This window comes from Suricata suricatta, chromosome 12 (genome assembly GCF_006229205.1).
Source record: "Suricata suricatta isolate VVHF042 chromosome 12, meerkat_22Aug2017_6uvM2_HiC, whole genome shotgun sequence".
Lineage (NCBI taxonomy): Eukaryota > Metazoa > Chordata > Mammalia > Carnivora > Herpestidae > Suricata > Suricata suricatta.
The window spans coordinates 51,722,476-51,736,033 of NC_043711.1; the positions used below are offsets into that span (position 1 = coordinate 51,722,476).

Genomic DNA, 13,558 nt, shown 5'->3' on the forward strand with positions numbered 1-13,558 from the left:
AGAAAGCAAGGCCCCATCTCTTCTAACGCCCCTGAAAACCATGAGAGTTGGGTACTATGCCCATCCCATCTTTGGAGAAGCAGATGATGCTTAGGGGGATAAGCTGCCCGGGGGAATGCACTGGGCTAGTAGAGGAAGCAACGGCTTAAACTGGGTTCTAGACCTTGCCACTAATGTCTACACGGTGCACGTGAAGGAGGTACTATACTGGGAGTGGGGAACTCCAAACCAGCAGACGACAGTGCCACTCAGTGCTGGGCTCTGACTTAGGGAAAGGGGGTGGAGGGCACTTCCGAACGTGCAAGAGGAGGCACAAAGGCTGCTTCACACACACAGGCTGACTCTGCATGAGAACCTGCACCTGCAGGGCGGGGGCAAAGTGGGACACCAGGTCTCAGTGCCAGGAGCTAAGTCGGGCACCCCACTTTCCACCCATCAACATTAGTGTGTGTTCTTTCTTCAACCCTCACAGCACTCCGGAGAGGCTGCCAAGGCAGGAAACAGAGCTCATCTCCATCTCACAAATAGGAAAGTCAATCACAAACATTCTTTTTCTGCCTTCAGTCCTCTCCAAAGGGTCTAAACTATGCTGGGCTCGAGACAGGGGAGGACTCATTTGGTCTCATCTCAGCCTTGCAGGTGAGTGTTATCAGGATCATTTCCAATTCACAAATGAGGACAGTGAACTCTGAGGCGTTAAGAAACATCTGTTCATTCATTAATTCATTCTTCTACTCATCCATCTCAACTAATATTATTTAAGCACCTAGAATGTGCTGGCCGAACAGGGAACAAATGAGGACAGTCCTTCCTGGCATGGGGCTTATATGCTAATGGAGGGAGGGAGAGATGCGGGGGTTTCAGTAAGGGGTACGTAGACAATAAAACAGAGCAATGTGGTTGAGAGGGGCTGAGCGCTGATGTGGCTGGGATGGTCAGCGAGGGCTTCCCAAAAGACATCTGCATTAGGATTTTGTGATAAGAAGGAGCCAGGCATGTAAGGGTCTCGTGAGGAATCTTCCAAACAAAGGGAACAACAAAGACCTGTGACTGAGTGAGGGACAAATACGTACAAAGGACAGAAGGAAGCCCAGGGTGGAGGAGGGCAACGGTGGAGGGAAGGAATCTGAGGGAGGCAGGGCCTGTCCCTGGGTCCACAGGAATCAGGTTCACTCCAGCTCCTCTGCCTCCCAGATTTTGTGTCCAAAGAAAATCAAGCGGCCGCATGATTTAGAAATAATGAAATTTTAAAATATCCAGTGAAGATAAACCAGAAAGATAAGACCACATCCTTCTGAATAAAGATATAGAACCGAAAACTCTTAGAGCTTAATTCAGGCCCAGCATACAGTATGTGCTCAACAAATGCTGGTTGAGGGGAGCCTGGGTGGCTCAGTCGATTAAGCATCCAACTTCGGCTCAGGTCATGATCTCATGGTTCGTGGGTTTGAGCCCCGCATCAGGCTCTGTGCTGACAGCTAGCTTCAGATTCTGTGTCTCCCTCTCTCCCTGGCCCTCCCCTGCTCTCGCTCGCTCGTTCGCTCTCTCTCTCTCTCTCTCTCTCTCTCAAATAAGTAAAACATAAAAAAAATTAAAAACAAAAACAAAAACAAATGCTGGTTGAATGACTTGCTGGGGTCACGTGGACTAATGGAACCCAAGGCCTTATGTGAAAACAGACCAAAGCCACCTGATGCCATGACAGTGGTTACATACTTGACAGTACTCAACCCACAAGAGGACACAGGCTTACAATTTAGAACTGCAAACATATTTAGAGAAATGCTCAGATGTCAGATGCATAATGACTTACGAAGAAAACCAGAACGGCCTAATTTTGAAATCTGACATGAGACAGACAAATTGCCCCTGTTCCATAGGCCCTTGCTTGAGCCAGAGTCCAAGACTGATCCAGGGCCCATGCTTTCCTCACTGGCTAAGCCAACAATTTATACCCGGAAAAGGGAAATGAACCTTTAAGACAGAGGGTGGGTTGGGTCAGGTGCCCAAGGTCAAGGTGAAGCCATGGCCAGTCATGGGCAGGGACGTAACTGATTTTATGGTAGGTAGGGGTTTGTCTCACCTCCGCTTCTAGAGGGCTAGAGCCACATCCCACATTTCTGCCTCCTCCCTTCTAGGAACACCAGGAGCTCACACATGAATGGAATGAGTGAAGGAGCAGGCAGCAAAGGCAGTCTATTTGGACCAAGCAGTATGTGGGCCTGAATGAGGCCAGAGGCAGTAAGGAAAGGCACGGGGAGCACACCTGCACACACCTGAGACCTGAACCGACGTGGGGCATCCGTGAGCCAGCCACACAGGGAAACCGCAGAAAGAACCAAAGAAGAAACGCTTCTGAGGAAACTTGATCCAATATTTGAAGAGCTGTCACATTGGCAAGGAACCAGACATGCTCTGTCTCTTAAGCCCCAGAGGTTACTGTCAGCTGAATTTAAGGAAGAACTCCCTTCCAGCAAAGTATGTGTCAAACGGTGCTGTATGGACTGCTAGCATTCGGGGGGGGGGGGGGGAGAAAGGAAAGATTCCAAAGGATTCCATTGGAAAATACATTTGGCAATTTGAGTTAATCAAAGATAACGGATGTTCTTGCCAAAGGGCATAGCTTTCTCAAATTTATATGGCCTCAACGGCTTTTCACAGGATGCTATGAACATTTCACAGAGCCTCCTTTCCATGCTCATCGCTGGGAAAAGATGAAGTAGAACTGCCTGATGGGGCACCTGGGTGGCTCGGTTGGTTATGTGTCTGACTTCAGCTCAGGTCATGATCTCCCGGCTCGTGAGTTCGAGGCCCCGCACCAGGATCTGTGCTGGCAGCTCAGAGCTTGGATCCTGCTCTCGATTCTGTGTCTCTCTCTCTCTATACCCCTCCCCTACTCATGCTGTCTCTCTCAAAAATAAATGAACATTTAAAAAATTAAAAATACATACATACATCAAAGAACTGTCTGACAAAAGCATCTTATGAAAAGGTGAGTGTCATACAGGTATCTGAGTACTTTCAGGATGTAGAATTCAACACTATACAGATGATATGGATACAATCTAATAGAAAACTAGAACCATGGGCTCATTCTCCCATGGCCACATGGTGGGCCAAAAGGTCCAGTTACACATGAGGATGGACACAGACTAGCTGTCTCCTCTCACCAGTTTGTGTCCAAATAAGTTGATGATATGGATATTGCAAAGGATCCAGGAAGCTATCGACGCTGTTGGCTAGGCACCTTAGTGACAGAATGATTTCCTGCCTGAACTCACTCTAACTTTTCATGTAGTATTTTCAAGTAAATATTGCCTGCCTGCCTTCCTCACATGCATCTACGCATTCTGTAAATACTGTTCGGGGATCTTCCATAGACCAGCAGTAGATAAGGTGTTGCTTTAGGACTACCTTTTGGAGAATACAATGAACAAACACATTGCACAAAAAATTATTTGAGAGTTTCTATATATGATACAAAGGAAATAAATGGTGAGAAACAATATAAGTTACACAGAGACCTTCTTCACTATGGGGTTTCAGGATCAATTCTCTAAGGGAGCAAAGAGACACCGTTTTAGAGACCTCAAGATATGCAGGTCACAAAAGTCTCGATGACTTCCTCTGGGAAATCATAGCCCAATGGGGTTGGGAAAGGCCACACAAGCCCACCTACCACAGTAACCTTCTCTCTAGCATGTATCTTATGTATCTTATGTTGTATTTGAGACTATGACTCAGAGGGTCTGGGGAGGAATGGAGAATCTGCATTTCTAACCAGGCATTCTAATGCTGCTACTCTGCAGACATTTAAGTAACACTACTGTATTAGTCATTTTAAAAACCTAAATAAATGGAGGGCTATACCATGTTCATGGACAGAGAGGCTCAATCATAAAGATGTCAATTTCTTCCAGTTAACCTAGAAATTCAATATACTTCCAGCCAAAATCCCCATGAAGCTATTTTGTTCTTTATTGTTTAACCTCACAAACTGATTATAAGATTCATTTGGTAGGCAATTTTGAAAAAGAACAAAGACAAGTCCCTACTTGTCTTTCCAGCTCCAGGCTTACAATAACAATGTGGGTGTAGTATTAACACACGATTAGCCAAAGAGATGAATGGAACAGAACAAGAGCCCCCAACTAGACCTGTATTTTTAGGAAAACTATATATGGAAGATAGTATTACAAATCATAGGGAAAATATAAATAATTTAGTAAATATGACTGGAAAATTTGGTAATTTATATTGAAGAATAAAACAACCCTGAACTCCTACATAATACCAGGTGCAAAAATAAATTTTCAGGTAGATTATATTCTTAAATATGAAGACACAAAACTTTGAACCTTTAACATTTCTAACATTTATTCATTTTTAAGAGACAGAGTGTAAGTGAGAAAGAGGCAGAGACAGAGGGAGACACAGAGTCTGAAGCAGGCTCCAGGCTCTGAGCTGTCAGCACAGAGCTGGATGCAGGCCTCAAACTCAGGACTGCGAGATCATGACCAGAGCTGAAGTCAGACACTTAACCGACTAAGCCACTCAGGCACCCCACAACTTTAAAACTTTTAGAAGAAAATATAAAAGATTCTTTTCCAACTTTGGGTAGGGAAATACATCTTAAATAAGATACCAACTGTGCAACCAAAAAGAACAGACTGGCAAATTTGACTTCAATAAAGTTGAAATTCCAAATGCCATAAATAAATAAGAAAAGCCACACATTGGGGAAAGCTATTTGCAGCATATTTATATCTAGAATGTGTCAAGATACTAATATCTAAAATGTGTCAAGAATACCTACCCATGAGAAAAGACAAACAATCCAAAGAGAAAAGGATATGAACAGGAAGTTCACAGATGAGGAATCAAATAGAGGAAAACACATGAAATGTGCTCCACCTCACAAGTGATTAGAGGAATGCAAATTTAGAACAGTCGGATGCAAGACTTAAAAATTAACCAGACCAAATGCTGTCTAGAATATGGAACAGTAGAATTCTCATACACCACTGTTTAGAGAGTAAATTAGAACAATCCTTTCAGGAAGCAATTGGACATTATCTGATAAAACTGATCGTAAACATGCACCCTACCACTAGCAATTCCACTCTTTGGGATACGGCCTAGAAACCTTCATTCACGCACCCAGGGAAGCATGGACAAGATATTTACTCAGTGTGCTTAGTAACACTGAGAAACAGGAGGAAGTCTAGGTGCCCATCAAGAAGAGTTGGCTAAATACAATGTAGTCTTCTTATACATTGAAATACTATACAGCAGGAAAAATAAATGAACCAAACCTTTATGTATCAACATGGGAACATCTCAAACCCAATACTGAGCAAAGAAACAAAGTTGCAAGAAAAGTAAGTAATGGATACCATCAATATAAACCTTTTAAATATTCAAGAAAGATCTAGGTACTATTTGGGAAATGTATATGTAACATATAGATAGCTAATACAGAAATAGTTTCTAGGTAATTTTATATAAAATTTGAAATTACATATTAATATATAATGTGTATATATGTATCACACACATGCACAAAATATAAACATGAGAGTGATAAGTCTATATTCAGCATCATGACCTCTAGAGAGAGAGATAAGATGAATGGTATTTGGGAAGAGAATTAAAATCGCTCATAAAACCACTGCCCCTCTACACTACTTATAATCAGCATTAGGGTAGGGAATGTTCTTGAAAAAAGCCATACTTTTTTTTTTACATTGAAAACTCTCAGAAGGCATTTAGCCCAACCTCTGACCCACAGAGGACACATCTCTTCAATACACAGAACAAGGTGATCCTCCTACCTCTACTCAGAAGACCCCAATTCAGGGCTACTGTGTACTGTTATGCAGGTTGGCACTGCACAATTCTGGAGCACACATTTCACAATATGAATGATGCCCCCTAGAGTTGTGCAGTGAACAACTTCTATAACCATATGTGGCAGCCCTGTAACTGCCAGGTCATAGATCCCTTTGGGATGCTGATGAAGAATGCCCACGTCTGGAGAAATGTCCATTTGCACAATTACTGCCTGTAATAGTGGGTTCAGGCACCTCCCCAACAGTCATTAGCCACCCTCCACCAGCTAAACAGTTTCAGGGGTGGGTGATCACAACCTTCGAAGTACTTGGAGACAGTTCCGTGAAACTAAGCTCTTCCTTAAGTACATTTGAACCCTGCTTCTTTAGAACCTCTACCCATTCAAATTCACCTGCTTTCTTTGTACAAGACACTTCAGGTACTGAAAGAAATCTAACCTGCCCCCTCCGCCCTGGAGACTTCCACTTTCCAGGCTAAATACACTTCTGACTTCGCTTACAGCAAACATGCCACATCTCCTCTTTTGTTAAAAATGCTTTTTTTTTTTTTAAAACTGTCGTTTTTACCAAGCATCTCCTGCCCTAATAAGCAACTAGGCATGCTGACATGCCATCAAAGAATAAGAAAATATTTCTCTCAGCTGCTCCTTTAGGAAACATGTCCTGTCTCTGCACTGGTTTTCAAAGCAGTCAAATGCCCACAGAAGCCAGGAAGTGTGAAGCCGGAGAAAGAAAGGGTCAGGCTTTTTCCAGGGGTGGGGGTAAGGTTAACTGAGCAGAACAGGGACAGAGGCCCCACAGGCCAAGGGACACAAGTCATTTTCCACTTACTCCCAAAACTCCATGACGGGAGAGGTGGCGTTCTGCAGGGACACATGACTGTGGTTGCTCATGTTCAGTTTCTGGAACTCCACACAATTCTCTATAGTGGAAACAAGACAAGAAACAGAAGATTAACCTCTGTAAGGGCTGGGCCTTGGGAAACATTCAGAGCTGATGGTGCAACCAGGGGTTTTAACTAGCCGCTCTGAGCAAACACACCTCGGAGAACGTGGAAGAGGAAAATCAATAACTTACAGTTTAAGAGAGAGGTTGGGTCTGATTAGACCAGGAGGGAAAGTTTTGGGGGCAGGACATCTTCTCTCACTCTCACTCCATATGCCTGATCAAACTCTTCCCTCCTACGCTTTTCCTGGATTTCCTCTCCTTTTTTCTACTTCCCTATGGAAGGCTTGATCATGGCATTTATCTTTCCTGCCCAGTGGCCCCAGCAAGGGTGGAGGGACTAAAAGAGTGAGTCAGTCACAGCATCCCTAAGACACTAATGCATTTGAGACTGTTTTCCTTTATGAAGAAGGACACTAACATCAGTGGCTGCCTCATAAGATGTGGAAACTGGATGAAATGGCATGAGCCTGTATGTGTAAAGAACTTCCGCTTTCTTCCTCCTTCCCTTACTCGATCAGTCAATCCCAGAAAGGATTCATTGAATGTCTCTTCATTTCATAAAACTTGATGACCAAGGGGGATTTGAGCTTCAGGTAAAAATATCCAACTGTTTGATCTTAATGGCCCAGATCAATCCCCTCTGCCAGGAAGATGTCCTCAATCTCCCTCTCCTGAATTCTAAGAAAAGCAGAATTTAAAGGTCCTCCAAGGAACCACCTTTTCCAACTCCCTTAATTTTGAAGAGGAGACTCTAAGGTTCAGAAACAGTCAAGGGACCCACATCCATCCCCACTCCCTTCTCTATAAAGTCAGTTAGGGACAGAACTGGGAGTCAACTCCAGCCAGGGCTCCATCTCCTTTGTTAGGATCATCACCCAGGTCTGTTTCCCACCATGGGACCTGTATCTTTTTGCAGCACCCCTGTTTACAGAGCTCCTCCACCAAACTGTGAAGTCTTGAGGGCCGCTGCACCTGGCATCGGGGCCAGCATGGAGGCAGTGTTCTGCTTCGCTCTGGCATCGCTCTCTCTCACATGTGTACAAACCCTCCCACTACCTCCGCACCCTCCGAAGCAGGAAACCCGTCCCACACATGGTGTTTTACACACATGTTCACATGCCAGGAGAGAAAGGGGGCTGCAAACCAGTGGAAGAAAGGTGGGCAGTCTGCTGGGGCAAAGCCCCGCAGTTGTCGGCCTCCTTCCTGCTCCTCCTGGCAAGTCCCAACCATATTCTGAAAGGAGCGGGTCTGGGGGAACCACGAGGTCCTGAAAGGAGTCTGAAAGCCTGAGATTATAGGTGCCCTTGGGCCTTTTTCCAAGGAAGGGAACCCTTAGTTTTGATTGGTCTCTACAATCGTGTTTCTCTTTTTTTTCCCCTAGAGTAAAAAAATTTCTCAGACATCCAAAATTGACAAGGTAGTTTTATTAAAATGACATTCATCTACAAATAAATGAGTTATAAAGTCCTTGTGATTATAGTACTCATACAGCTACAAGACCAGAATTAAATTTATACATTAAATACCAACTACAGAACACAATTTAAATCGATAGCATAAAATGGGATGTGTAGGACAATGCCATTTTGTGAAATTAAATGCATTTCCCAACAGAAAAGTGGAGCGAAAAAGGGAAGAGGCAGGGTCTACGGAGTCCAGCTTGCCTAGTCTTCCACTGGCTATTTGAGAAGCAATTCTACCACCATTCTCCTCTGATCACACTATGCAGTATCTTCATTCTTATAGTTTGTTGCATTCTTAACTGGACTTCACTTAATACCAAAGCACCATTTAGAAATTAAATCTCTGTGCTCTCCTCCATTGGCCACCAGCCTCTTATTGATCAAGAACCCATCTTAAATTGTAAACACGCACAAAGCCAGGCACTGAAGTCTCCTGACTGTCCTCAGTCAGAAGGTGGTTTGTGCAGATCATCTAGAACACGTGAGTATTTTTAGAGTGTCCTCAAAATAAACACACACAATTAAATTATCTTGGAGGACTTACAGGCCTCCAAGAATATATCCTTGAATTTTAATTCGGTAAACATCTCTATGAAGTTCCTGGTCAAAGAAAGGTTAGGAACCAGTGCCCTCAAGAGAGGCAGTGAGACCTCCACAAAATCCAACAGTGGGAGCAAGGCTGCGTGTAGGACCGGAAGCAACATCACAGCACTTTCTAGACCTACTCCCTACTGCTCCCTATGCTGATTACCAATATTATACCCAACGTTACTGTATCTCAGCCTTTAGGATGAAATGCCCCTTTCAGAGACAACCAACCACAGGTTGTAACACCGATGGTGAACAGCTCAAAGTATGTGTGCTAATTCTAGTCAAAGGGCAGGGGATGCCTGGATCACTGCTGAGAAGGGCTCTAAGGCCAAGACAGGACTCAAAAGGAAAGAGTTCTACAGACGATTAGTGATGTCTGCTCTGAGCACAGCCATCACAGATAGGGACTGAACGTGTTACTTGCTTTCTCTGGAATTTAAGGCTCCATCTTGATAGGATGGGCAAAGTGAAAAGCAAACAGCACGTCAGAATCCATAGTAATCTAAAAAGTCATCCATTCAAGGGAGCAGGAGAGTGGTAAAGTCAAATTTCTACCTGGGTTAGATAGAAAGTAAATAAGCAAGGTGAGCTGGGTGGAGACTATGGCCAACTTATGGACAGATGCCTTATCCAAAGACAACTGCTTCTAAGCCCTAGCACTGCTGCCCAGCAAGAATGTGGGAATATGGGTCTGCTCCTGTCACATCTTGTAATTTATTTCAAGAGAAGCTGGAAATCTGAATTTTCATGTCAGGTCTTCTGGCTTTTAAATTTTGTCAACTGAATAGATTTTTGAGATTCACTGATCAGTGATTTAAAGTATAATTGGTCTGGAGGCCCATGGTTTGCAACCCTTAATCTAACCTAACCTGTCCATTTTACAGAGGAAAATCTGACACCCAGAGGGGCAGGGCTGGACCTAGAGCCTGAACCCCTCTCTGTCACATAGGGCTCAGTCTCTGTATTCGGCAAAGTGAGGAAAGAGCTCATCATTTTTCTACCTATTCCAACACCTGATCCAGGGCTCAGCTCTGGCTCAGGGCTGCAACCCACAGAAAGCAACCAGACCCAGTGCAGAACTGATCTCCAGGTTCAGTAGAATCTGGACTGATGTCAAGAGGCCAGGATTGATGTCCAGAACAAGGGCATACCCCCGATCCCAGTTCCTCCAGCAGGACCTGCAGAGAGACCATCCCTGGGGGCCATACCTGTGTTCCACTCATGCCCACAGGTAGCCCAGGGGAGCTCGGTGGTGAAGCAGTTGCTCAGGTAGAAAATGGCCCATGCCAGGATGATGATGTAATACACATTTAGATGGGCCTCAATCACCTGTGTCGCATAGCCAATGCCTGAAAGAACAGAGGGAGTGATTTGTACCTCTTCCCACGTTGTTAAAAACAGTCTCAGCCACCCTTCACAGCCTGACATCAGCCAGGCACCATTTCATTTTCTAACTCAATGCTTACCTTCAAATAAAGGGCAAACTTTCCTCCAACATGTAATGCCACCTTCACTCGTGAACTGTCCCAGAGCTGTTTCCAAGAAAAAAACAGGAATTCCACAGCAAATAAAAAACACCACATAGGGAATCAGGAACGCCCCTACAAGGATGCAAAGTAAGGGAACAAAGTTAAATTGCCCCTGCTATTTCAAGTTCAGCACAAGAAATCTTTAATAATCACCTACTACGTGCAAGGCCTAATGTTCTCTGGGCACGAGGTCAGGTTCACACCTCGAGGACTGTGCACAATAAGAAAACAGGGCCCTGGGTTTGTGCTCTCTGCACATCATCTGCCTCACATCTCCTGGCCTCAACTTCTTCATCTGTAAAATGAGGCTCTGATACTTAATATCTGTACCACTTATCTCAGAGAAATGTTGTGCATCAAAGATGATGATGTAAAAGGAAGTGTTTTCTTTGCTTAATTCTACAGTTTATATATTTCACTCTCCTGCACAGGTTAAATCTATTCCATCTCTGAATATTACATTCTTCTTTTTTTAGTCAAAAGTCACCTCACTAGGCTAGGTAAAGGGGACCCCTTCTTATTTACTTTGGAAATGATCTGCAAAAAAATAAATCTTTTTCATTAAGACAAGCATTCTCAAGTAGATGTGCTATTAGCAATATTGGGCCCCAGTACATGAGAGCCAGCTATGGAGTTGACTTTTAAGGGGTTTGCAACAAGTATCTATCTACACAGAAAGGCTGACTCTGAATCAATCTGAGAAAGGCCACCCTAAGGTTTAGTGCTCCTATCCTGATATGTAATACCCACTGCCTAGGCCTTTCTTTAAAACAAATTAAATAACTCAGGCAATCATGAGCTACTATGACCAGAAAGAGGATTGTCCAAATCCCTCATTCCCTCTCGCCTGTTTAATAACAAAGCTTGGAAACACGTGATCTTCCTCACCATCTGATCTAACAAATGAAGGCTTTAACTGAAATTGCTTTTCGCTAAGTGAAGTCTTTTCAACCTTAGAACTAATAGCAACAATTCTGATCAATCTCGATAGCAGGACCACATCCATCAGATTTTGAAAGCGTCTTTGAAAATCTTTTGGGGGGCAAGATACTTTTTTTAAGTTTCACATTGGGAAAGAAATCCTTTAAACTATTGTAGGGATCTATGAATAGAATTGTATAGATATGTTTTTTTTAAGGCAAGCAGTGGATAATCAGATAGTCCAACTATATCAGAAGGCAAAAAGTGTGCTAAAGGGAACAAGAGTGTCTGTTTGCTGACTATAAATCTAAGTGATTAGAAGAAGCTGCAGTAGGTTTGCTAATATGCTGTGAATCACCTGCGAACACCCTAGAACCTAACAGATGGCACGTTCTGAGAGACTTTTAGCCCAAAATATTCACAAAGCTAGTAATCCCTGAGATAACCAGCTCAAGTAAAGCAAGATCTTTGTGTACCCACTGGGGACTCTAGGTAAGTCAGAGTTTTAAAAAAAAAAACTAATTTCAAATTTTAGTCACTGCAACTTTTTTCCCTTTTAATCTGTGCAGAACTCATAATTAATCCAACTTACTCTGTCTTCTCCTTTTAGGAGTGCATTTTGCTTTGGTGTAACAATTTCCTGTATTAAAAACAAAGATGCTAAGTGGACATTTGCCTGGGACTACCCTAAATAGGGTTTCCACAGGTTTCTAAGAAGACATGGCAGCGAAGAAAGGCTGAATCCGCAAAAAGCAGAACTCACTGCTGAGGCCACAGGGCACATTCCGGGTCTCCAAGTCCACTCCCTCTCTCCCCAGTGCCAAGCCACCAACACCGGCGGCCACTTCATTACCAGTGCAGAGCAGGCTTGGAGCAGCCTGGGCTTTCAGGATGAATGTCTCCAAAGAAAGGGCCTGGGCCAAGCAGTCCCCTTCTCGCTCTCCCTGCCGCGGCTCAAACAGGAAGTCCTGCTCCGTGCAGCCTAACAGTGCGGTCCCTGCACTGAGCCACCAACTCAGCCAACTTCTGAGCCGCCTTCACTGGGGTCTTGGGAATCTGCTGAAGGGGCAGGGGCACAGCAAAGAGGCAGGAATACATAGGCACAAGCTTCTCCTTGGAGAAACTGTGCCACCCACGAAGGTTTCACAAGGCCCCTTGCCATGCACCTACTATCTGTCCTGTGGTATGACAGGTGGAGACTCCCAAAGTCCTTCAGCGCAAAGATGTGAGGACTCACTGCAGGATCTCCACCCCACTGACTCTGACCGGTCACTAGGAATGGCTCTCTCATCACCTTCCTTTCCCGGCCCCCACTCTACAATCTCCAAGCATCTTCTCAACATTAAATCAGTGCTGTTGCTATTTGTCGGTGCCTCCTGAGACCAGTGAGGAAACCGCTTGGTGGCCTTGCCTCTGCCAGACAGGCCAGAAAAGAGGACCTAATAAAGACCTTAAGGGCAAATGAAAGACCGGGCAGGAAACCAAACACATATACCTCACCTAAAAGTTCTCCCTGTTGTCAGTCCAATCCCAGTTTAAAACAAGGCCTAGGTGTCAGAATCCCTTGGGGTTACTTCTTTGACCCTTCACCTCCTCATCTGCAAAATGGGTTTACCGCTGCCTGCAAAGATGGCTTTCAGGAGGAAATGAGACAATGTAGGTAAAGCTTAGTCTGGTATTTCACTAAGCGCTCAAAACCTGAGCCCACACAGATCCCGATCAGAGTCCCTTTCCATCACGCTGGTTTCCAGTTGGGACGCTGAGGCTCGAAGGGGCAGTCCCCTGCTCCACAAGGTAACGCAGACAATCCAAAGCGAGGGAGGGCTCCTCACCTGGGCCCCCGCCCCGCGCTGGCACAGAACACACCTGGCGACCACGTTCTCGCGTGCTCCCAGGCGGCACATTCAGGTGCGAAGAAACGCGCACATGCGCCCTGGGACAGGCGAGCCCCGCGCCGGGAAAGCTCTCGCGTCCGGCAGCCCGAGGCAGGCGTTCCCCGCGAGGGTCCCGCTGCACGCAGGCGCGGGAGGGGTCCCTCGCTCGCCCCCCCCCCGCTCCCCGCCCCCCACAGGGCCGCTGTCCCCTCGGCGCGCCCCTCTCACCGCGCGTGCCACCTCACCTCCTCCGTTCTTGTAGCACAGGTAAGGGAAGCGCCACACGTTCCCCAGCCCGATGATCTCCCCCGCCACGCTCAGCACGAACTCCACCTTGTTGTTCCAGTGGCCGCGCTCGTGGACCGCCTTGTCGCGCTTGT

At 45.2% G+C, this 13,558-nt stretch overlaps 1 protein-coding gene across 1 annotated transcript in view; it reads right to left on the reverse strand.

The window, feature by feature from the left end:
* Nucleotides 1-13,558, reverse strand: part of SLC6A11 (solute carrier family 6 member 11) — a 133,104-nt gene that overhangs the window by 118,303 nt on the left and 1,243 nt on the right. Inside the window, exons 2-5 of the mRNA XM_029917896.1 lie at nt 13,424-13,553; nt 10,321-10,455; nt 10,063-10,203; nt 6,684-6,774 (exon numbers count right to left, since the gene is read on the reverse strand). Of these exons, the coding sequence (XP_029773756.1) occupies nt 6,684-6,774; nt 10,063-10,203; nt 10,321-10,455; nt 13,424-13,553 (497 nt within the window). The remainder of the gene's footprint in view (nt 1-6,683; nt 6,775-10,062; nt 10,204-10,320; nt 10,456-13,423; nt 13,554-13,558) is intronic.